The sequence below is a fragment of the Protopterus annectens genome, chromosome 4.part1, assembly GCF_019279795.1.
Source record: "Protopterus annectens isolate FY-2018-M chromosome 4.part1, PAN1.0, whole genome shotgun sequence".
Classification (NCBI taxonomy): domain Eukaryota; kingdom Metazoa; phylum Chordata; order Ceratodontiformes; family Protopteridae; genus Protopterus; species Protopterus annectens.
In genome coordinates, this window is record NC_056734.1 from 808,595,807 (window position 1) to 808,622,364 (window position 26,558).

Consider the following 26,558-nt stretch of genomic DNA (forward strand, 5'->3'; position numbering starts at 1 on the left):
GCTGACTGGACTACATGTCTGGAGGTAGACGGCAACACTTCAATAATAATCGGATCCAATGGCCGAGCTGAAGTAGCAAATCGGATCTGATGAACTGGTCAGATCCCAAGGCGGGCCTGACCGGATCTGAAGGCCACTGAGCAAGGAAGCCTTGGATCTGGAAGACTCCACAGCTCTTGGAACCTAACATCTCGGATCCAAGATGGAACGGGCTGGGATCGGATCCGGGGACCTAGGATCAGACAGCCATGGTTTCTTGGGAAGCAGAGAAGGCAATGAAAGGGTCTTCCTCTTAGAATCTGAAGAGGAAGCCTTGGAGGGGGAAATGAAAGGTTCCCCTTGAGCCACCCCTTTCAAAAGAAGTTGTTGCAGTGCTCCGTTAAGGCTCAGGGGTTAAATATGGCACAAATATCACATTCAGCCTCCAGGTGTGATCGCCCAAGCAATACAACCAGTCCTCGTGCTCATCAGAATTAGGCATCTTCTGATCACATGAGGAGCACTTTAGCCCTATTGGTTAACTACAAAAAAGGCTCCTAAACAAAACTAACCAGATTTAGGGAGGGGAGGTAACTACCAAACTACAAGCTAAACCTACTAACTAGCCAATTAAAGTAGTAAAGACTTAAAGTGAGCACTTATCTGAAGCATGAGCCAAAGATCGCATCTGTACTAAACAGTGGTGAAAGATCTGAGGGTTAGAGGGCAGCAGAGCATTATGGGAGAGGGAGGAGCTAGAGCCTTGGATCTGTCTGTTGTAAGTTGCCCGCTCAGATCCGATATCAGATCCTAGACCCTATGGTGATGAATACTGATGTGGTTAACATCAGATTCAATATTTGTCAGTAACATGGACATGTAACAGATTATGAGATAATGCTTTCTTTTTTCTTTTACATTTTTCAGACAAGTCAATATTCAATAGTACCTTTTAATAGTTTATGCATGCTGCACCTGTCATTTGAACACAAACGCCATTAACAGTTGAAAAACTTTATGGGTAGTTGGTTAAGTCATACTGAGTTACATATATATATATATATATATATATATATATATATACATACACACACACACACACACACACACACACACACACACACACACACACGAGACAGACTATACATTGCTTGCATCATAGTTTGCAATGAGCTTAGTGTGTCACCAATATAAGTTATACATAAATAATGTGTTCTATCAATCTCTGCTAGAGTAGAACTCCTCAGAAAATATTAACATTGTAGTAGTAGTTTCAGTTCGTCTTGAAACATCTGGCCCTTTGGAATGACAAACCTAACATTCTATACACTTTCTCACATTACTAAATACTTTCCTAATAAAATTGAACAGCATAAGGAAAACAAGACTGGATATCTTGTATGAAGAGCAAGATAATGGAGTTTCAGACTCTGTAGAGAAAAAAATGGGAACGCTTTTTTTTTCTCTGTTTTTAACAGTTCAAGTGCTTTCATTCCCAATATGCAACAGAACTTCATCTGATCAAATCAATTAAAAACACAACATAAAAAGTCTAATGTAAACAAAAGACCATGTCATATGATAAAGCATAGCTTCCTAGGAACATACTAGGCTGTTGATCCAGAAGACCATTAGGAGCCTCACCACAATACCAGAAACAAGTGCAATATGGTGCTTCTATTTAAAACTTCCATTGCATGCAGTATGCAAATGAATAAAACTTCAAATATCTCTTTCAACATGAGTTCAACTGAAATGAATCAGTACACTAAGCATCAGTTAGTGTACTACAGCTACAATACTGCCATCATTAATATTAACAAGATGTTTTCCATCATGAATTCAAAGTCGCTGCCATTTTCCTCCTAACAATGTATGTGCACATTTTCACATACTGTTTTCTGGAGCTATTCTAAAACAGTAAATCTTGCTGCTGTCTCCATAAAGTGGAGAGCAAAATGCCAAAGCTCCAGATAAAAACTTTATAATACATATTTTACAAGGCAGTGCTATTCTCATGCTGCAGTGTAGTGTAGTGAAAAACACAAAAAAAGAAACACTATAGAACAGCTACTAATGCAACACCTTTAATACAGCCCTTATGTGCTGTTTTAAGCACCCTCCTGCAAAATAGCTATCACAGAATAGTACCCGTTGTCATAAACAATGGTATCTGGTGACTGTTGCAAACTGCACTAAATAAGTTTGCAGTGCATGGAGTGCTGTGCTTATGCTTTAACAGTTAAATATCATGCAAGTTTCAGTTCTACTTTAATACGAGATTTGACTTTGACAATGCTTGGGTGCTTAAACACCCCCTACAAGCTTATGTCTTGCATTAAAAGCGGACAGTGCCGGACCATAAACCGCAACAGGACATCAAACAGCTTTGTTTCAACTCCTGTTTTTGCTTGCTGTCTGTTATATTACCAGCCAGTATCTTGAATCAAACTGACGCCCTTAGACAGGGAATACGTAAGGACATTAACCAATTTCCCCCACTGCTTTACTGGTTCTGAAAGTCAGCACAACACACTTTTTTTTTATTTTACTTTTGTGTAACTAACAGTACATGGAACATATAAATCACCGTGCACTACAATGAATTATGATAGGATATCCAGCTGTAACATAGGATTGTGTATTCCCAACATGGATGCTAAGACATCCAAGTCTTGGGACACACAACATACTCATTACAATTGGAGACGCAATCATAATCCTCTACATCATTCCCATTTGTGATATTTTTCACCCTTCACTACACCATCCAGAAAAAAGAAAAGCATTGCAGCAGACCTTAACACTAGCACAGTAACTGTCACAGTCTTCTACATGCTTTTCATATAACCCCAATGAGGCATCACAGAACAATGATGTTCATCGTGTTACCCTGCTGCAGTCATCACACTTGGGGTTTATCCTGTCGTCAGGCGGTCCCGCAGTCGGCCTGAGTTCAAAAGTCTTGGTCCGTCGTCGGTTGCTGTCACTTCTTCCCTGACGTCAGTGTGCCAGCGGTATATAAGAGGCATCAGACGCCATTTTCTTCAGTCTTTCTTGCCGCGCGGTGCCCAAAGCAGAAGCAGTTTGCAAGTGCCGGTCGGCCGACACCTGAGATTTTCGAATCGAATTTCAGTCTGAAGTCTTCAAAGCTAAGTACCCCGTTGGGGAACCTGTTCTTGCCTCAGTCCGATGTCAGAAAAAGTTAACAATTGCATTTCTTGTGGAAAGCAAATACCTCATAAGGATTTTCATTCTTATTGTATACCTTGCCTAGGCCCAGACCACGACGTCACTGGTTGTCGGTTTTGTGCTAGGTTCAATAAGCGAACTATAAAGCGATGCTTTGATTTCGCTCGACACTACTTCGGTAGGAAATTTAATTATACTATGCCATCAGAGCAACAGACTACTGGTGTACATAAAAAAACGCAAAGATAAAGATAGGCAGCCTAGATCCAAGCCAGACTCAGAGGCCTCTTCTGGGCTGGTCGCCGGTTCTCCGGTTTTCAGTGAGACGCCTACGTAGCCCCTGACAACCGCTGAATTGGAACCCCAGACCGCTTTGGAATCTCAAGTAGAGAGTACTAGGCTGACGCAGCCATTTTCTTTAGGCCCTACCGACAACATTGCAGAAGGAGAAGCCGGTGCTGTGGAAACACCTTCGGTTTCAGAAGGTGTCTTTAGAATGACTACCCTCACCATAAAATCTTATGCTAAGCTTAAGACTCCTTTAAAACCTAAAAAGACTGTACATCAGTCTCCAGTTCAAAGCCCCATGCCTAAGAAATAGATGCTTAAGATGGCTGAAGATTTGATTACTCTGATCAGGGGTTCCCAACCACCCCCAGACAAAAGGCCAAGACAAGAGGAGGATTATGCCTCCTCTGATCAAGTTTCTATTTCTTCAGACTCCTCTGAGGAACAGGATTACTCCTTCTCCCCTTATGAAGATTCTGATGCTGAAGATTCCATTCCCTCAGCATCTCCCCCTGAAGACTATTCCTTTGGGGAAACCTTACATACCATGAGGGAACATTTCCACTGGGAAGGTCAGGACTACTCTGACTCAAAGAAAAGGCTCGGAGAGTTTCTTTTACTTCCCCAGCACAGACCACTTGCTATCCCTCCAGTTTTAGACATTGTGGATGACGTTTACTTAGAATCTAGTCTAAATCCAGATTCTCTGCCACCTGCTCCAGCCAAACCAGACAGATATTATAGAGTGCCTGACTCTCACAAATTCCTTTACAAAAGCCCTGTTGCTGACCCAGAAACAATTTCCCATTGTCCCAAAGGGGCAAAGGCTTCTATGGCTAAAAATCCTGTGCCCTCTGAAAGGGACTCCAGAGCACTAGATAGGTGGGGGAAGAAGGTTTACACCTCGGCTACTCTAGCTATGAGAGCACTAAATTGTCAATTTCACATGCTGAAATATCAGCAATTCTTAATGTCTCAATTAAAACAAAAGATGAGCATACACTCTCAACACTCTGAATTCAAGGAAATGCAGGATCTGTTGCATGCAGCTGAACAGGTGGGCAAACATACTTTACAATGTGGATTTGATTCCCTGGAAGCTTCCTGTAGAGCAGCTGTTACTGGGTCTGTCATACGTAGGCATGCTTGGTTAAAGGAACAAACTCTGCCTGATCATGTAAAAGCAAAATTACTAGATGCACCTTTACAGCAGGATGTCTTATTTGGTGTCAAAGCAGAAGAGGTTTTAAAGAAAATGGAGGATAAGGCAAAGTCTATGCAGACGGTCAAAGATTTCTTACAGGTACAACCACCTCATTTCAGCAGAAATTGGCCAACAAAAATTGGTCCTTTCCAGCTTCTGACAGACCACAGAGGGGTAAATACAGACGCCCTAGGGGCAGAGGTCAAGCACAAATCCCTTACAAACCTCGCCAATGGGGCACTGCAACACAGAAGGGAGGAGAAGACAGGCCCCAAACTACTAGAAGACAAACACAATGACTTAACCCTCAAACTGCCAAGCAAAACTCTCTTGGCAGCTCCCTTGGGAGGAAAATTAGCACTTTTTGCAGACAACTGGTGCATCATCACAAAGGACAAATGGGTCCTAGACATTATCTCACAAGGATACAGATTCCATTTCCACACCTTGCCAAGGATAAAAGGAATGCCAAACCTGCCACAAAATCAATGGGCCGAGGCACAAAAACAAATTGCAGCTCTCATGGACATGAGAGCCATTCAACTGGTACCTACACAGGAGCAAGGCCAAGGATTTTATTCAAGGCACTTTCTAGTCCCCAGAAAGGACAATGCATGGAGACCCATTCTGGACCTTTCAATTCTAAACACCTACTTGCAAGTACCCAAATTCAAGATGCTAACACTACAGCAGCTTCTTCCCATGTTGGGCAAGAAGGCTTGGCTAGTAACGTTGGACCTCAAGGAGGCATACCTGCATGTCCCTATCAGACAAAATTGCAGAAGATACCTCCATTTCATTGCAGGTTCAACCCATTACCAATTCTCTGCACTGCCCTTTGGCTTATCTACTGCACCCAGGGTCTTCACAAAATGCCTGGCACCAGTAATTGCATACTGCAGACAAAGAGGAATTCAAATATACCCATACCTGGATGACTGCCTCATCCAATCAGAAAGCAAGGACATTCTCTTACATCATCTGGTGTTTGTCAAACACCTTCTAAGTTGCCTAGGGTACACAGTAAACGAAAATAAATCAAAACTAGTGCCCTCACAGAACATGACATTCCTGGGTGCCAGCTTGAATACAACGGCCCAGATGGCTTATCTCACGCCAGACAAGCAACTACAACTAACTCAATACTTCAAAATAATGGCAACAAAGACCCAACTCCCTGCAAGAAAAATTCTGCAGGCCTTGGGATTCATGGCATCTTGCATACTACTAATACCATTTGCAAAACTGCATATGAGGAAATTACAATGGTACCTGAAAAGCGTCTGGACTCAACACAGCCACAGCTTGGAAACAATGATACCTCTCATTCCCTGCCTTCAACACGAGTTTCTATGGTGGTCACAGGCATGTCACCTCAACAAGGGTCAGCCTTTCACCTTACCCCCAGCCAGGCAAACTATGACAACAGATGCATCAGACTATGCCTAGGGGGCACACATGGCAGGACAGTGCGTTCAAGGCAAATGGACTTCAGATCAAAGATATCTGCACATCAATCAAAAAGAAATGCTAGCTGTACAAAATGCTCTGACAGCCTTCAAGGACCTCTTACATCCAGGACAACTTATAAGGACAGACAATACCACAGTAATGTGGTACATAAACAAGCAAGGGGGTACACACTCCTACCCTCTATGCAGGCAGGCAATGACCTTGTGGAACACAGCACTGATTTACCAAGTTCAATTACAAGCACAATTCCTGCCAGGAAGAAAGAACACATCGGCAGACGACCTAAGCAGGAACATCATGGATCCCCACGAGTGGAAACTGGATCCACAAGTATTTGCAATGATAACTCAAAAATGGGGGCACCCAGACATAGACCTGTTTGCCAACCCCAAAAACAATCAGCTACCAAAATTTTGCACAAGGACATTCCACCATCAAGCTTGGAAAGTGGACTCACTCTCATTCAGTTGGAAAATGTTGACAGTATATGCCTTCCCTCCACTGCCCCTTCTAACAAAGGTGCTGCTGAAAGTCAGAATGGAGAGACCACAAATGATACTCATTGCCCCAGACTGGCCACGCCAGCACTGGTACCCACTACTAAGAAACACGGCCCACGGCCCACCATGGATTTTACCACAAACTCCTCATCTACTCACACAGCAAGAAGTCAGATTCTACACAGCCAGCTCAAGGCCTTAAATCTGGCTGCATGTCAAATCACCTAAACAACCAGCCAGCTCCTCTATCACAAGCCGTTATGGATGTCATTCTGGAGGCCAGGAGGCCCAGCACCAGGAAAGCCTACTCAGACAAATGGAAAAGATTTTGCGCCTGGAACCAAGCTAAAGGCCAAAATCCCCTTGAGCCGAACATACCTCAGATTCTACAATATCTAACTGAGATGTTACACAAAGGACTTTCCTTTTCATCTATTAAAATCCATGCCTCAGCAATTTCAGCTCACTAAAACATGGATCCTCCCTTATTTTCACATCCACTTCTAAGGCAGTACCTCAGAGGGGCCAAAAACATAAGGCCTCCCAGGAGAGCACCAACGCCAACTTGGGACCTCAACTTTGTTCTGGAAAAGCTTACGCTACCACCTTTTGAGCCAGCTTTCTCAGCTGATTTAAAGTTTATATCATGGAAAACTGCCCTGCTGCTAGCAATTACTTCAGCCAGAAGAGTCTCAGAGCTACAGGCACTAATGGCAGTGGAGCCTTTCCTCATTTTCCATCAAGACAGAGTCTCTCTACGAACTAACCCCTCCTTCATGCCAAAGGTGGTATCCAGTGTGGCTCTAAATCAAACCATCCATTTACCCACTTCTTTCCCAAATACACAGAACAAAGGAGAAAGACTCCTGCACTCATTGGACATTCACAGGCAACTACGTTACTACTTGGATAAAACTAAGGCTTTCAGAAAATATGACCAGCTTTTTGTATCCTATGCAACAGCATCACAAGGAAAGGCTATCTCAAAACAGACCATTTCAAAATGGATAGGACATTAAATACGTTTTTTGCTACACCCATCATGGAAAACCAGTTCCTGCTAGCATAAGGCCCCACTCCACCAGGGCAGCAGCTACATCTACAGCCTTCCTTAGGGGGGTGCCAACCAAGGATATTCTGGAAGCTGCAACTTGGAGTTCAGTACACACCTTCACCAAACACTATCACTTACCACTATACTCCAAGACTAGAGCTGGCTTCGCCACTGCAGTTTTGCAGGGCCTACTACCCTCTTCTAACCCTGTTTGATTCCACCTCCCATCCTTAGCTTTGGGATTCAACCCAAGTGTGATGTCTGCAGCAGGGTAACAGGATGAACACAGTACAATTTTGTACCTACCATAAATGTAGATGTTCGAGTGTTCACCCTACTGCAGTCCAGGTTACCCTCCCTCCATCCCCTCTGATCTAACTGAAACCTTTCTATGCCTTTATATCAGATACAACCTTTGGGGTGTATTTGCTTATAGCTGGAGGTATGTTTTGTTTATTATTGGTACTATGTAGTGATCTTCTATTGGGGGGGGGGGCACCTGACATCTGGGGCAAGAAAAAACTGAAGAAAATGGCGTTGGATGCCTCTTATATACCCCTGGTGCACTGTCAGGGAAGAAGCAACAGCAACCGATGCCGGATCAAGGCTCTGGAACTCAGGCCGACTGCGGGACCGTCTGACGACAGGATAACCCAAGTGTGATGACTGCAGCAGGGTGAACACTCGAACATTTACATTTATGGTAGGTACAAAACTGTACTTTTGTTACCACACATAAGCACTGTGTTGCTAACAATATCCATATATATATTTTTTTATGCTACAATACCACCTGCTGCTATCTGCAGTCGCTGAATCTTGCTTCCCCATTACCATAAAGGGTAAAGCAAAATAACCCAGCTCTACTTGATGTATGTTCTCAATCTAGTGTGCATTAATACGTACGATGCAAAGCAGTACTACTATCAGTGCTTATTTTGCAAACACAGGCAATGAAATTAAAAAGCTTTGTTAGTGTAGTACATTTTATACCATCTAACATTCTATTTTACTGATACTGTTATCACTGTCCTGACTTCTTTAAAACTTAGCACTACAATGTCATATATAATTTTTCTGAATTAAATTTAAAGCATTGTATCTTGCTTACCCATCATTAAGTGCAACTAACTGGTAAAATCTACTTCTTGTCCTTGTATGCATTAAAATAAAAGTTCTGTACAGCATAATACCAGTTTTACACTTTTATTAACCAGTATATTAAATTCCAATTGCATTTTTCTCCTTTTATTCAGTCAAAACTAACAGAATGTGAGATTAGAAGTGTTATCAATTTCAGTTTAACAGTCAAGGCTCGTTTAACTGAATTTTTCTTCTTCTCACTTGTCTTGTAAAGACCTACATCATCTGCTAAATGCTACTTTTCTGCTAAAAATACAACAGCTTCAGCATATTTGGGCAGCTGACAATACATCCTCTCAAGGCAAGGACAGTTGCTACGTTGGAAATGTTAACACTACCAACAACAGGTAAGTGCTCTGCAGCCCATACTGTAATTGTTGGCTTACAGTTCTGTTGTGATGAGATCCCACAGACTTGAGGCAACTGATTCAGCCGGTTCATCTAGCCACAGAATGCACAAGAATCCTACTTTGCTCTGACCGTGTTGGGAGGTTGGTTATTCTTGTGAAAAGGGCACTGCTAATCCTTTTGGGAAGGTTAGGAATGGATGCTGTCCAAACAGAGGCGCATGTTTCAGATGTACTAAATGGGTAGAGCTTGGTATTTCCTGAGCTCAGCCACAACAGTCTCCATAACACTTAACATGAACATCGTCTGGATGGATACAAAGGTCATAAAGGAAAGCTTTCAATCTTGAAAATCCAGCTTGAACAGTAGGAATGCAGCAACAATTAACTCATATGCACAGAATCACAACTCAAAGACCTTTTTGAGGGATTTCTTACTTGCCAGAGTGTTATAACATGTGATAAAGCAAAGTTCTAGTTTTCATTTCACTACAAACTGATGCTTGTAAGTGTTGGAAGGGACTGCTGTAGTTCATGAAACAATACTCAAATACTGTTTATAGGTGCAGTCATGAATATAAACACAGAACTTTTTTTTTGGTTTGAAGACAGGAAGGGTTTGCCTATTTTAATATCAGCATGCTTCCCTGAGAACTATGACCAGGCTGTGAGAACTGGTCTTTTTCTCTCCTCTACAAACCATTGCTGTAACTACTGCAACAGACTATGCTGCCATGCCTTCAAGTACAGCAAGGGGTTAGATCCCACGGAATACAGTACATACTGTCAGCAGCTGTTGACACAAGCAATAAAGAAGCACAGTCTGTTTTGTGGAAACAGCGGGGTTGCAGATTTGAAATAGCAGGCACATTAAAGTGGTGCATCCAAGCTGTAAGCAAGTTTTATTTCATTCCTGAGCACAATGCCATTGTAATTGCTGGAACTGACTTTGCCACATGTCATCAAGTAGGAAGAGGAATGAGAGACCTCTGAATACTCCATATGCTTCTAGCTACTGTCGTAGGCTTAAACACAACCCAGTTGCATACTAGCTGATCTGCAGAAGATGGAATTTTCTCTCATTTAATGTGCAAACCAGAGCATACACACCCATGGCTCCCTGTACTGTTTGCATTTTTTTTAACTAATTATGTTAGTAAGATAGTTGTTTTAATGACTTGCTTTCAGATTGTCTCTAACATCTATAGTATGCATACAAAGAACAATGTACTTTTAGCTTGGACTAAAAATAAACCAAGGGCTGACTTTACATTAAGAAAGTCATGGTGTTGAGGAACAAACTTTAGGTAAAACTGAATTGTCTGTGAATTTTAAACATGTAGAAGTAGTGCATGAGGCTATTCATTCTTGTTCAAGTTAGCAAAAGTGAGAGGTTATGGGAAGTTAGGAAGTGACTAAGGCATGTTTTATTTGCTCCTTGAAAACTGAAGTTAGAGTTGCCTAGAATGCTAGTTTTACTAACCTGAAGATCCACTGATTATTAACATTCTTGATAAAATCTTGCACCTTGAACTCTTTTACCATCTTCAAGTGACCATTGCCTGTTACAAGCTCAATGGACCTTCAAAACTACCAAATGCCCCCTTATCGTCATACAAAGATGTAATCCCACAGGACATCGCCAACTTAATACTATGAAGAATTACAGTTAGCTGACTGGTGACCACTATACTCCTACTCTGACCTTCTCACAGCTCCCTCCACTTTCTACAACACTATATGATCCATACATGGTATTTAGGCACTTACTTCTAAAGGCATTCCCCAGGGCTCATCATTGGGACCACTTTTTTTTCTCTTCATAAGCCCCCCCCCCCCCCCAATGATCTTCCCCCAAATAATGCCATACTATACACTGGTGACAAAATACTACTACTATTCTTCCAAAGTACTTTTTGTCCTATCCAGAACTGGCTTTCACAATTTAGCAATTAACATTAGGACATTCAACGTCATGCTAGTTGTAACCGAGGGAAGAAAAAAACTCAAGTCAACCAATACTATTTCATTTTTCTATTTTGGGTCCCTCTGGTACACCTCTATTAAATGCTCCTGAGCAAATATACCTTGGCATTCTAAATGATCAGGCCAAGACATTTCAACTACATATGGAGATCCACTTGCAAAAAGTACTACTGCAATTAAATGCTTCCTGCACGTTCTCTAACATACTCCCCAGTGCATTAGCAATAAACATTTTTATACCAAGACTTGACTATGGCCTTCATTTTTGCCAGCAACTCTGCATACAATGACACCACACTACACAGGACTAAAAATAAAATTTTTAGATCTAGGTCAATGGAATGAGCACTGGTAATTAACAATCCAAAAAACACATTGGCTGCCTATTAAAGTGGAATTTTTCCCTCACAGTATACTAATTTATAAACTGTTAAAACGAATCCTACTGCCCTTCACTACTTAATAAATTGAAGAATCATTACACTGAAAACCATTTTAGAAGCCACAATAGCCTACTACTCCAGAGACCACCCTTTTCACATGACTGTTCATGAAAGCTTTTTCTTTAAATCAGCCCCAGCCTCATGGAACCAGTTACCAGAAAATCTAAGGCAAGTTAATAACATAACTGAATTTCACAACTTACTTGGAAAACTAATTTAGGAATAATCAGCATGCAGGTGTTTTGTGGCTCATGGCTGACATCGATCATGAGCTGTGATCATGACTGACACAATCATTCATGTTCTATATATCACTCAGTCTACCCATTACTACACAGCATCATGACAGACAACTTGCTACCTCTTAAGTTGATACTTTTACATACCAGAGTTTCTCGGTGCTGCTTTCTTACCACCTTATACAGGGTTTTTTCCCAATTTATGCAAAAAACATTCCAGTGAAGCAAAACAGTACTTTCAAACTGTCATATGTTTAAACCTAGATATTATGTATTATTTTTGACTATTAGCACACAATCACACATTTTCTGTATGCTACTTTTGTCTCCACTTGTAACAATTTTCTTTGTAATACACTAATTGCCTTTTGCTCAGCTGTACTGTAATATGGTCATTGCCTTTAGACCCAGGAAATGGCTGAAGAGCCCAGATCACTAAATACCCCCCAGTTAAACTTAATACATACATATATAAATAACTAAATATTCTGCCTCTTGTCTTATGAGAACTATCTACTTTTGACTGTACCTTATCTGCTTCCCAAAATTATTTTTCTCGCATTTGCCCACTTTAAATTTTTTAAAACTACAATCCACTCTGCTACAGGCCCCATAAAGAGCTCAGTGCGTCTCCAATCTAACACAACTCAAGTATTAAACTGCGGTACCACCTTTATCATTCTTATAAGAAAAGCGCAGTCCAGGTCTGAACTGTCTTGCAAAAAGCTAAAGTTAACTTTGAACCTAACACTACTCTAAGTATTCAACTGCGGTACCACCTTTATCATTCTTATAATAAAGGCGCAGTCCGGGTCTGAACTGTCTGCAAACAGCTAAAGTTAACTTTGAGTATGTGTCTACCTGTTTGAGCCAATATTTATTTTCCCCTGGAGAGCACTCTGCTTTGGCTTGTAAGCAACCCCCCCCCCCACACACACACACATTCTCATCTTCCATCTTCTCTCTTATAGTATCCATAACTGATGAATACTGTTTGTTAATTTAAACTGAGACCACAGTAGCCTACGGATACAAGGTTATCCTGTTTTTCCACCTGAGAAATGGTTAAGAAATGACTTACAGTTTCAGAGCAGTCCTTGGTCAATTCTGATTGTTTCTTAAACACAAACTTGTCTTTGCTTTGGCTCATTAGCAGCAGTACAAAAGAACTGCCTGCTCACACCCTTGTTCTCCCTCTCCCCCTTCCCTGTTTATTACCTTAAGCCAATTCCAAAGTTAAGAAATATTACCTGTGGCAGGCACCATTTTTAAAACTACAACCACCCTTTGAGCACCTCATGCTCGGCGCTGCCATAGAACTTATTAAAACTGCCTGAACTGGGGCACAGCTGATAGTTTGTGAAAATACCGGGTACCTACCAGAGTCTCCACATTCACTATCATATGTTTATTTATCAGTTTACTCTGTTACCTGATTGTTTCCAGCCCCCTCATAACAGCTAGCAGGGTCTCTACCCGCTTCGCTCCCCACCCTGACCCCTGTTCCCTCCCGCCCCCAGTGGTCCTACCTTTCTTACACTCACAAACCCCTCCCATCTTTCCAATAGCCAACCACAGCGCTAAATCCAACATTACCTCCTCCATCTTCCCACTCCTATCACTCCTCCTCAGCTAACATGTACAAGCATACCTTACCTATGCTCAACTGCATGCACTCTCCTTGCATATCTTACATCCTACCAAAACTCCATCATTCCCCCACTCAACCACTACCACTGTACTACTACTCACACCACCACTCATGTCTCACCCTCACTCAGCTCCCATCCCACCAACTCAAGAACCATCCCTATGCACTCCCCGCATATTCTACCAACTATATTACTCAAACATAAAGCATACCTACAACTTAACATTATAACCCTCCCACCATAACTATTAGCCACAGAGCACAATCATAAAGTTTCCCTAATAAACACATTCAAAAACTGAGGAAACTAATAACCTCATGCGTATCAAAACTAGCCCTAAGTGGAGACATCCACCCCAACCCTGGACCTACCATCTCCAACCCCATTCCTCATAACCAGACTAGAAACCACAACTTTTCCCATATCACTGCCAATAGAAAGCCAAGTGACTTCCTTCTACTAAGCCTAAATATTAGAAGTATATCCAACAAAGACCATGAACTCCATGCCACCATAGACTTGTACTCCCCAGATATAGTCATCCTGACAGAAACCTGGCTAAAACCTCACATTACCAGTGAGCAAATCCTCCCTACTGGTTACGGCATACTAAGAGTAGACTGGCTAAACAAGAAAGGAGGCAGTGTAGCTATAATATTTAAACAGCATCTAAACATCCAGATCTTAAAATCATCAGCTCCACAAATAGGCAATGAAGAAATAATATATACCAACCTCAAAATAAACCATAACAAAACCATCAACATAATTGGATGCTACTTCCCACCTCGCCAAACCATCCCTCCAGTAGAAAACCTCCTCAGCTGGTCTACCCACCATCTCCCCCCAAGAAACTATAATTTTAGGTGATTTCAATATTGACTGGCAATCCTGTTCTGGCAACCATCCAACCCATCATGTAAACCTTCATGGCTTCACCCAAATAGTCCAGTCGCCAACCAGGATAAATAAAAACTCCAGCAAGCACACTACCCTCGATTGGATACGAGTCAGTAAGAGCCCCCAGTCATATACAACAGGCTGCTTATCAGATGGCCTCAGTGATCACTCCCCAACATTCCTACTCAAAAAATACCTACACCAAGCTAAACCTGTCATCTACCGCCAAATATGTAAAAAACTAAACTTTAACCCACTCACATTCATCTCATCCCTCAAAGAACGTAACTGGCATCCTCTAAAGTACCCCAGTCTTGATGACGCAGTTGAATTTAATACTACCTTCCTGAGCATCTTTAATTACCATGACCCCATAAGACTTTCCAGAACCAAAGCACAACCGTCCCCATTGCTACAGAAAACCACTAAGTCAGAAATGAAAAACAGGGATAAAAAGCCTGGGAGCACTGGCGCAAAACCAAAACCCCCTCAACTAGACAGAAATTCCTAGAGCTACGCAATAGAGTCAAAAAGCTAATAAAACAGGACAAATTCCAATACTACCAGTCTGCCCTAGACTCCTCCCAACACAGCCCCAAACAATTCTGGTTCTCCATAAACTCCATCCAGGTAAAGTCAGTACCCCTCCTCCTAACATCCCTCACTCCTCCGAAAATATTGCTACCTCATTCAACACACACTTCACACAAACCATACTATCACTAGCTAAACAACACAACCCCCTCCAACCCACGCCTTCAACTAGCAATCTTCGCACTGCCTTCTCTTTTTCTCCTGTACCTACCTCCAACATAAAAAAACTCTTAACTAAACTTAAGCCCACCAAATTAGAAGCAGACAACCTCCTGAGTGAATACCTACAAATCGCAGCTGATGCTCTGGCCTATCCAGTATCCATCTTGATTAACCGATCTCTGCCCGAAAGTTACTTTCCCACACTATGGAAAGCATCACATATAATTCCCCTCCACAGAACTAACCAATTACCGTCCCATAACTATTCTCTCTCCACTCTCCAAAATACTAGAGAGATGCATTCACTCTCAGGTCTCAGACTACCTCCTTACTAACAACCTCCTTTCCAATACGCAGCATGGTTTCCGACCAAACCATAGCACCACCACTGCCTTACTCTCCTTTACTAACACTATCCTTCAGCATAAAAACAATGGCCATCTCTCCTCTGCTACTTTCCTAGACCTATCTAAAGCATTTGACATGGTCCCACACAAACTCATCTCTGTCCTTAATAACCTAGCCTTCTCTCAGTCACCAACTGGTTTCAGAGTTACCTGTCTGACCGCCAACAATCCGTTGTATGGCAGAATGACATCTCCCCAACTACCTGTCTCTATAGGGGTTCCTCAAGGATCCATCCTTGGACCCCTACTCTTCTCTATTTTCACCAATAATCAAGCCTCTGCCAACAAACATGGCACACGCTTACAATACGCAGATGACTCAACCATCATCTGCTCAGCCCAGTCTCTACCCAAACGGCAAAAAGTCACACAGGAAACCTTTTCTTCTGTTGAAACTTGGTTATCCGATGCCCAATTAATACTCAACCCAAACAAAACCAAACTACTCATCTTCCAACCCACCAAACATACTCAAAACAACTCTCACTTTAACATCACAGCAAAAGACAACACCACTACACACCCAACAGAACACACCAAATTGCTAGGAGTGGAAATAGACAAACTAAAATTTGACATTCACATATCCATGACCGTAAAAAAAGTCCACAAAAAACTAGGAGCATTCTACAGAAATAAGCAACTTCTCACCAAAGAAGCAAAGATTTCAGTAGCAAATTCCCACCTTATCTCCACCCTACTTTATGCCTCTCCAATATATACCAACCTAAGGCAATGCGATCTAAACAAGCTAGAGACCTACTACAACAAAATTGTCAAATTCACCATAGGGGCATCCTACCGTAGTCACCACTGTCTCTCACTTGCTGAACTGGGCTGGCTTGAACTCCCTCACCTCCTTCAATGGTATCAACTCTCACTCGTCTACAAACTAGTAAACCATCCACTAAATGTTCCATCCCTCCAGAATCTACTCCAACCCTATCGTACCACCAGACCGCTAAGATCCAGCAACAAAAATCACTTGCAGATCACTAAAGCCAATAACTCTGCTTGTGAAGCACTACTCTCTTGCACCATAGCCAAATTATGGAACTCCCTCCCACCCACAATTACCTCTGTACCATCATGCACCCACTTCAAAACTTTACTAAAAGCACACCCAAAAACATGCTGGCTATGCCCTTGCAACTCCCACTCTAATATCACCCACCCCACCCAACCACTACCTTTCTTTCCACCCCACTAACTACCTTGATTATAGCAAGCTCGGATGCTCATAAGCCTACTACTTATTATACAGCAGGAACTTCTTATTGTAACAATTGCTAATGTCTGTTATGTCCTTCGCAGATAAAGATTCTAGTTGTCTACTGATTTACTATGTTCTTCATCTGTAACTATGTTTGTAATTGCTATGTTAATCAAATTGTTAATCGCTATGTAAATCCAATGTAACTACTATCTGTATATTTTAACTGTGGAGCTTTTCTCCCTGGGCCTCTGCTGAAAATGGACCTATGTCCAGTCGGACACTCCCGGTCAACAAATGTAAATAAATAAATACATAAATGGCTGACTTCAATGTCCAACTCTTTCAAGTTTTTTTGTATCAAACTTCTTCAGGTCCATGTATTTCTCTACCACAGCTGTTTATAGTCAGCATTTTGCTTTATGTGCCAAGTGCCAAACAATGCTTTCTGATGTTTGTTTTTTTTTTCACTGGTGTTTTATATATTTTTTTTCAGGAACATTTCTTAATGCACTTCCTCATTTGGCTCTCGAGCCACTCCACTTAAACATGATAAAGTAAGCACAACTTTACCTTGCTGGCTCTCTGTTCTCTAACCATCTGCATTCAAGAAACATACCACATCTTCCCTGTAACTTGTTCAATGAAACTGAATACATGCCCACAGCTCCCACTGGGGTTTGAATAAAGAGATGATGAAATCAGCAAGAAAAGGACAGTAGTAATTCTGCAACTAAATTCTTCTTCACATCCTGCTGAATATCTTCACGTGTGACCATGTTTTCACAAAATCTCACCAAGATGACACTGATATATAGATTCTATCTTACACAGCATACACCACAGACAGATGTAGGTTAAAAAAAAATAAAAAAAGACGGCTGGTTGCAGAGGTCCCAGGATAAAAACCTGCCCAATACTGGTGAATGCACAGGTGGCAGGACTTGAATAAAATGACAGTGTCGAATCCACAAGACATGTAAACATTGCTACACAAAGTTTTGATTAATAGTGACAGCCAACTGTAATACACAAAATCTAGTACATGTAGCCTGCTGCACTCTGTGTAGAAAATTTTATGTAGGGAAGACTAATAGGCAGTTAAGGGAGCGTATTAGGGACCACCTATATTGCATGAGCAAGGGACTTGAATATAGTGCCTTAGCGAAGCATAGGAATATGGAAGGGGAACAGCATAAGTTGTTATTTCAGGTTTTAGATGTTATTCAGGAAGGGACGAGATTATGTGATGTAATAAATATGAGCGTAGTGAAACTAGATGGATCCCGAGGCTAAGGGCACATAAGGGGTCTGGATTAAATGACTTGGTTTCCGTTAAAACCAGAATTAAAAGGGAGGCCTTTGAGGAAATAATATGAGGATGTTTTAGTAGGTGTGTCATTATTTTAATGATAGCTGATGTTTTTTATGATGATTGGATGAGTAGTTAAGTGGAAATGGTATTTATGTGTGTGTTTATTGTACTGTTTTTTAGTCTGAAGCAATTTGTAACTGTGAAAGCGCTCACTCTGATTAAAGAATTTATTATTTTACATCTTAAAGTCTCGAAGTCTCTGTGTGGAATTTCAGCTGTGGACGAGTGCTTGGTTTTCTTCTCTATGATTCCTACAAAGAAGTTAAGCCAGACTCAGGGGAGGATGCCAACACCCCCCCCCCCCCCACACACACACACAGTTATAGAAGACAGTAGTAAGTCCACAAAAACCTATAGGCCAAAAAAAAGACAAAGTTGAAAAAGGGAAGAAATAATTTACTGTTACTATTATGGAAGAAGCCCAGAATTTCCAGACCGAAGACATTCAGACAGAGATTATAGGAAAGAAAAATGCTTGCACAAGAAAAACTGTCAAAAGCTTCAAATTTAAATTTGTATTCATTTATACAACAAATCCATGAAAAGCATTAGATATACTAAGAAACCACCTGGAAAAAGAAGTGACAGAAGTGAGAAAATATAAAGAACAAAACCCAGAGATTTTGGAAAGGTATAATAAAAGAAACATGGATGTGGGAAAGAAAAAGAAATTTGATATGGTGCAACATTTATGTAAAGGATAAAGCCAATAATCAATACAAAAAAGCAGCTTCAAAGATATTTGAAGAGAAACAGAGGCAAAGGCACCCAAATATGGAAAATTTCAAAATATAAAAAATAAGAAAACAAAGAGGGAACACACAGAGGATTAGCAAGGTAGAAGTCAAATAAATAGAAATAAATAAATAAAAAATCCAGTGCAGGTAATGTCACAGCATGATGGAACAATGAGTTCCCAAACTAAAGAGATACAGGTGGAAAGGGAGGCATGTTATTACTGAGATGGACAGGCATATCAAGATATCAGAAAGAACAAACAAACAGATTACAGAAAGTAAATATGACTCAAAATGTTAGACGTCTGATAAAACTGATGAACACAGTAATCAAGACTCATAAGAAATTCATGTGACATAACAGAAGTAAATAGGATACATTGCCAAAGAGCTAAATTAATAACAGATAAAGTCTTCTACAAAAAAAAAATATAATAAAGGAAAAGGAGAAGGAAGAAAAAAAATGCATCGTGGAAAGTATATCAATACAGAAAACTATAAATCAATTAAGACAAATCAATAAAAATATTAAAAAAAAAAAAGCAAAGCACTGAACAGCCCAGGATCAGGATCTATCATCAAACAATGCAAATAAATGCAAAAAAAAAAAAAAAAAACAATAAACAACACACAGCAGTGCTAGTGCTAGGCATTGTTGTCTTCCCACAAGATTTCATTCTTTTCTGTTCTTTGTGGAGTCTGCCTGTGTGAGTCTGTGTCCCGGTCCTGGTGGCCTCCGAGAAGACATGTGAATGTCAAAGGGGGTGTGAGGTTGTTGAAGGGGGGGCATCGGGCTGGCAACACCATAAAAAACCATAAAAATCCAATCAACTGGAGTGGAGTTGTCGCTATGGCCCCCCGAAAAAAAAAAAAAAAAACAAACATAGGAAAGCACAAAATATGAAATTCATTGATGACCTGAAAACTATCTTGTCAACAGAATAAAAAGGGTATTGAAGAAAAGTATATGGGAACAAAGGTATAAGATGCATCCTACATTAATCAATTACTTTATAGTGATCATGAAACTTTCTCAGATATAAGAATGCCATCTGGTCTTGATAAATGTGCAACAGCAATGCTTAAAGAAGTACAGTTGCAGAACCAAGAAAACAATAATCTGGATCAGGAATGTGATATAAAGGAACTTGAACAGGAGGCAGTGTACATTTGGGAACTGATGAAAGATCAACAATAAAACCTGAACAATGCAAATAAAACTCAGTAAGGAACACTTCAGAAGAGTAAATCTGACATTGAAAAGAGCCTTAACATCTAGGAATAAAGTCCAAACTGTAAACCACTGTGCTCTTCGTGTTCTAACAACGGACTGGCCCCAGGAAAACAAAAAAAATGTTTCATGCTTATCAAAAGATATCTAAAAATCAGTGTATATACACCAAGATTATATTTTTTCTTCTGCAGGAGATATGTACTTTCTCAAAACTGATTACATGTATAGATCTGCAGTTATGGGACTGCTAACATATCTTCTGGCCTCATCAGATCCAAACATAGTGAAAGTTCCCTGTAGGGAATGGCTAATAGGCTGCAGCTTGAATTCTGGGTAAAAATGTACAAGATTGTGCATTATGATGGGAAGAAATCACTGAAAACTTGCTTCCTTTGTGCAATGAACTTGAGACAAAGGAGGAAAGGGGATTAGGGTTAATCACTGATGAGCTGAAAACATGCTATGCAATATCAAGAGTGTGTGGAAAGTACAGTTTTGTACCTACCATAAATGTAGATGTCCGATAGGCATGCATCTGCAGTCCTTACAAATGGGTTGTCCTGTCGTCAGGCAGCCCTTCGGTCGGCCAGATTCCAAAGTCTGGGTCTGGCCTCGGCTGGTGTCGCACTTCACCCGACGTCATAGCGGCAGTTCTTCGGGTATAAAGGCATCAGCCGACGCCATTTTCCGCAGTGTTTCTTATACCCGAAGAACTGCCGCTATGACGTCGGGTGAAGTGCGACACCAGCAGAGGCCAGACCCAGACTTTGGAATCTGGCCGACCGAAGGGCTGCCTGACGACAGGACAACCCATTTGTAAGGACTGCAGATGCATCCTTGAAGGACATCAAGCCAACACTGGAACATACTGTAGAAACTGGACTGCAGAGATGCCAATGTCAAGCTTCTGTATAGGACACTAATAATGCCAATCTGGAGTAATGTGTATAGTTCTAGGGACCATACACAGAAAGGGAAACTGAGCTGTTAGAAAGCACACACTGACATTTTACCAAAATGGTTAAATAAGGAGGAACTGGAGTATAAAATAGTCTGGGTCTTGAATAACTAGACATGTACATGTGACAAGGCAGAAGATATAAGGGGAATAGGAAACAAATGGGTCATAGTGAAGGAAAGTGGGAGGGTTGGAGTTGAACAAAGGAAAAAAAGTAGAAAAAGTCATGGGTGTTAGAAATAAAAGGACCTTTCAAAGACTCTGGACTCTAATGCCTGAGATAAAGGTACACTGCTAAGCTACTGAAATGGTTTGAAGCAGCAAACGACAATGGAAGAAATACAAATTGCAAAGGGAAGGGAGGGGCAATCATGCTGCTTTGGCTACCCAGAATATTAAGTCTCAGCTGAAGCACCTTCCTTCTATCTGTACTTCTGGATGTCTGAATGACATGACTGGCAGGAGATGGACAAAAGTGTGAAGACTCCTAATCAGACTCTGAAATGGGGAGCCAGTGCTATTGATACGTCTACTAAAGGAATTCCACACCTTCAAGAAGAGTCAGACCTTGGGTGGCCACGGAGGTGCAGCGGTTAGCATTGTCGCCTCACAGCAAGAGGTTCGCCGGTTCAATCCTCGACCGGGTTGCCTTCTGTGCGGAGTCTGCATGTCTTCCCTGTGGTCGCGTAGGTTTCCTCACGGTGTGCTGGTTTCCTCCCACATCCTAAAGACATGCTGTAGGTGGACTGGACACACTAAATTGGCCCTAGGTGTAAATGTGTGTGCCTTCTGTGGAAGGTTGGGCACCGGGCTGGCAATTCAACACCGTAAAACTCCACTGCCAATCATGAGCGGACAGGTGATCCGCTGTAGCGACCCCTAACTGGGAAAAAGCCGAAAGAAGAAGAGTCAGACCTTGTAGAAAGCACTTAGGATGCAGCAAGCCCTTTCAGACCAGTCTCAGAAATTCAAAGAATGAGATTCAATGGGATAGGCAAGCAAACTTGTTGCTGTTCAATGAAACTAAAACATTTATGACAGACAAGTTTCAAGCAGCTGATAAAATCAGTACTAGACAGTCTTATTACACTGCTTGCAACCAGGGCAGAACTCCATAACTGCCTAACTGCATTCAGGAATGAAAGTAAATCGATATTGCCAGTACTCACTTGACTACAGACACATGGCACAAAGCTCGATGAAAGACAGGAATTAGAAGATGTAAACATGGACAACCAAGCAGAAGATTAAAAATAAGTATATTCACAAAAAGTATGAAATGCCAGTTAAACTCAGTAATGGTTTGTGCATCATTTATGGGAAATGCTGAGAAAGGAGGTGTGGGGGGGACGGGATGGCGCACACAAATTAAACCAGCAGCCTAATTAGTGCTGGGTATAGTTCGCTGTTAAGCTACCTGCCAAAAGGTAAATCTCGTTAGTCCAACTCCTAAGAGAGACTATTTCACATATTACTTCCCATTTTACCCTTTCTGAATGAAGATTTCAGTAGGTTCACCTGTCCAGAAAACAATAATACATTTAAACCTATTACTAGTGAATGAGCTGACACACAAAGCCATGACTTCATGCCTATCACCTGCTGGAACTGGGCAGGAATGGGCTTGGCATAGGGCACTTTCTTCTGTGGCACTTTCTTCTGGTCCTTTGGCATCAGTTCTTCCATTCCCCAGTCAAGTCCAGGAATTGTCAGTTCACTTTCCATGGGTTCTTCTTTGCCTGAACAAACAAAAATGCGTTTATACTTCTGATATACATTATGCAAAAAACATCTAGCAGTGTTAAGTACTCAGCAGACAAAGCTGTGCCATCTTTCATGACCAAAGATATCTACTAGAATGCTACATTCCCATACCTTCAACCAAGGAAAGTGTGTGTTCACTAGTGATGCAGTACTCTAGTGGCAAGGTGTCCCTTCTTTACATGTGCACCCACCAGTGGCAAAATGACATGACCCAGTGCCGTCTATGGCAGGGTGTCCCCTTCTCATATACTCCCATCTGTGGTGCAGTGTACAAGCAGCATGATATACCTTTCTCATGTGAGTCCACCCAGTGATGCAGTGCACCCATGGCTCAGTACTCATTATTAACGTGTCCTTCCTTCCTCATGTGTTCCTACCAGTGACACCATCATTCTGTGGCAGTGCGTCCATGGAAATGTGCCTAACAGTAAGAACAAGGTGCTTCTTGCTAACGTACACTCAGTGCTGACGTGAACTAGTAACATCCCTTCCTTAAGCTCTCCAGTGACTCAGTATACCTGCAGTGTTCCGTTTATTCCTCCCATGTGCCCACTGAGTGAGTGATAACAGTAAACTGGTGGTACGGTGTTCCTTCTTTATATGCCCAACAATGATACAGTATAGATGTGGCATAATGTCCTTGCCTTGTGTGTGCCAATAGCAAAAAGTTACTTAAAAATTCAGTGTCATTTGTGGCATGATGATGTTTCTTCTTCATGTCTGCCTACTACTAATGTAGTACACCAGTGGTATGGTAACCCTTGCTCCTGCTATGTCCAACAGTGACAATGTCAGACTGTGCAGTATGGCCTGTCATGGCGCTCCATCCTTACGTGGTCATATCACTGATGGGGTGCAGCAGTGGTACAGTGCCCCTCACACTGCCCCTTTCATTTCACGTGCAAATGTTTAAACATGAATGTGTGAAGCAATACGAGTGCAGCCAATGGTAAATACCATGCCATAGAATCTGTATGCTGCAGAAAGTGCCCGAGCACAGTGCTCCTTGTGATATGGTTCCCTAAAGAACTATAAGCAGTGTGCGTCTGTGTGGGCACATAGTTTAAGTGTATACAAGTATCAGTGGAAAGGTGGTACAAAAATATTAGTATTTTCTTTCTTACAAAGCTGTTCCTGTTCCAGTACTGCTTTCAACTGCTCTGGAATACCCATTCCTGGAATGGCAGCAACACTGTTTGGCTCCAAGTCATCTGTGGAAAAAAAAGGAAAAAGAAAAATCAAATAAGCTTCACTCTGTGCTTTAAGATCTTATTCTTTGCAAAACTGACTTTTTACAAAACAGATCCCAAATAAGTGTCAGAAGGCTAATTTCTGACTACTAAGTTAGTAGGCTGAACCTCGTGGACCACTTTCAGAAACAAGAGCCATAGTGCAACTAACAGAAATGTTAAACAACAGGTGCAGTTACGATGCAGCATAACACATTAGGTACACTGACAAAACAATATGTATTTTGTTAAAACAGTCTGTTCTCATTAGGTCAAGCCCATTTTCAGAGCGAACACAAGTAAAAAAAATTGTACTGTTATATAGAGTAAAAAACAGCTCAGTGACCGTAGTCATAACTTTTGGAGAAGCAGAAATAAATGGAAAGAAGATTTATGAATCTTAGGAAGCATGTAAATGAACTGCTTTACAGATTTTTCCACATAGTTATTATCCAGTTTCACAGTAAAATAAAATCTCTGCACTTATCAAAAGGTTAGAAATCTGCTGCTGGTGCAGTGATTACATCACTTTTACTCATTTTTTTGCATAAAAAATTGTGATTTTCTAGAAGTCAACTAGTAAAAGTGGAAAGAAGACTATTACATTTGCTACTTCAAGTGTGGGCATTATCCTAATTCACGGTGGTGCAGTGGTAGCGCTGTTGCCTCACAGCAAGAGGTTCTCCCATTCGATTCTCAGCTAGTGTGCGGGGAGTGCCTTGCGTGTGGAGTCTGCATGTCCTCCCCACGGGTCGAGTGGCGTTCCAAAAGACATGCATGAATGGGCGTGCCTTCGTTGAAGGTTGGGCATCGAGCTGGCAACTAGGCACCGTTAAAATTTACTGCCAATCATTAGCGGACCGGAGTTCCGCTGTGGCGACCCCTAACTGGGAAAAGCCAAAAGACAACAACTTCAAGTGTGGGCATTGCTCAGTAAGAAAATGGTAAACATAGTGAAAACAATTTTTCCCCTTGCTGTGAATACAGACATATAATATGAAATTAGTTTTCTACTTCTAAAAAGCATGATTGATGTTGATTTACCAACTCAGAAATGTGGCCCATTTCTGTGGGAGAAAAATCACATTTGTGGATCATGACTGTGGAACATCGACCTGTCTAGCATTAGGACAGCTAGGACATCTAAAACATCTAAGGCTGTCTATATCAGATTACCACTTTACATTTATGGGAACAGATAAACTACTTAAAAAATCCAGTTGTAGTGAAAAAGGAAACCGAGACAAAATGAAAACATTAGTATTTTGACAGACATGCACCACCAAGACAGGAGTTTGACTGACCATCTCATCCCCTCCACTTCAGAGATGAAGAGGAGACGACAAAACTAATCTTGTAAGTTCATAGAGGATATTTTCCCAAAAGGGTAAATAAATGGCTCTTGTCCCATTCCACCAACATCCCAGAAGACCAGGTCACAGAGGAAAAACATATAGGATCACAGGACTGACGGAGACTGACCAGCCTGCCCCAGAAGTCAGGACAGCCACCAACCTCCCAAGGCCCATGTCTACAGTATCCATCAGGCCTCATCTTTCTCCTAGAACAAGAAAAGCCTGAAACTATGGAAAAAAATCCTCTATCTAGTAAGATGTTCAGCACAGATGGCAAACAGCACATAATGCCTACATATCTTGAAGGCTGTACCCTGCAAGAAACTGTCCAAACTGTGCACTGTGGGGGACTTTGTCAGCCATGCCAAATGCAATATTTACCAGACAGCATCTGTCACCCTAGCTGGTCCATACAGATGCCAGAAAGCATACAAGGTGAGGCACTCAAAAGGACTAGATCCCTTGTTGCTCCCAGACATATGGAAGGTCTGAAGCATAGTTCATAGAAGAACGGACTGATGCATAAACAAAAGAGCTGCAAAATTGCAGGTTCTGTGCCCTAACAAGGCAAACAAATATACTGTCCTCTAAAACCTGATAAACGAAAGAAAGGGGAGTGTGGCCTTTGAGTCTGCTGCACGCACACCGAGATTATGTGAACAGTCAACCTTGACAAACTTATACAAAACCTCATTCCAAAGCAGAGTAAGGAAAAACTGAGCACCGGCCTCCCTAGACGCTGCCTCTGGACTTCTGAAATACCTTCTATACAAAATGGCTGCACGGAAGTGTGCTCTAGAAGCCTAAAACATTCCAGATGCACTGCAAGGCATCTTAAGTCATGCTGAGAGCTGTAGGAGGTGTCTTGGGACTCTGAAGTCTCATCTATCTAGAACAGAAAGGATTCTCTGTAGGATCCTATAAGGAAGCAAGTAGGGGAGTCACACTCCCTCTGGATGCCAGGATCATGCATAACATTTGTGTACAGCACAGTGCACAACAGATGCACATGAAGAGTTGAGTAGATGAAGACTGCATATGTGTTAAAGGCAAAGTGCAAAGGGGTACAAAAGCCTGCAATCTTGACGCCGACTTCCTACAGAAGTCCTTAAGCTGCACACCTGTGACTA

The 26,558-nt window shown here is 41.5% G+C and overlaps 1 protein-coding gene across 3 annotated transcripts in view; it reads right to left on the reverse strand.

The window, feature by feature from the left end:
* Positions 1–26,558, reverse strand: part of WDR33 (WD repeat domain 33) — a gene marked incomplete at its 5' end in the record, with an annotated part of 1,521,229 nt that overhangs the window by 584,259 nt on the left and 910,412 nt on the right. For all 3 annotated transcript variants that reach the window (XM_044070565.1, XM_044070566.1, XM_044070564.1), the window contains 2 exon segments: positions 22,680–22,819; positions 23,969–24,055. In XM_044070565.1, the coding sequence (XP_043926500.1) occupies positions 22,680–22,819; positions 23,969–24,055 (227 nt within the window).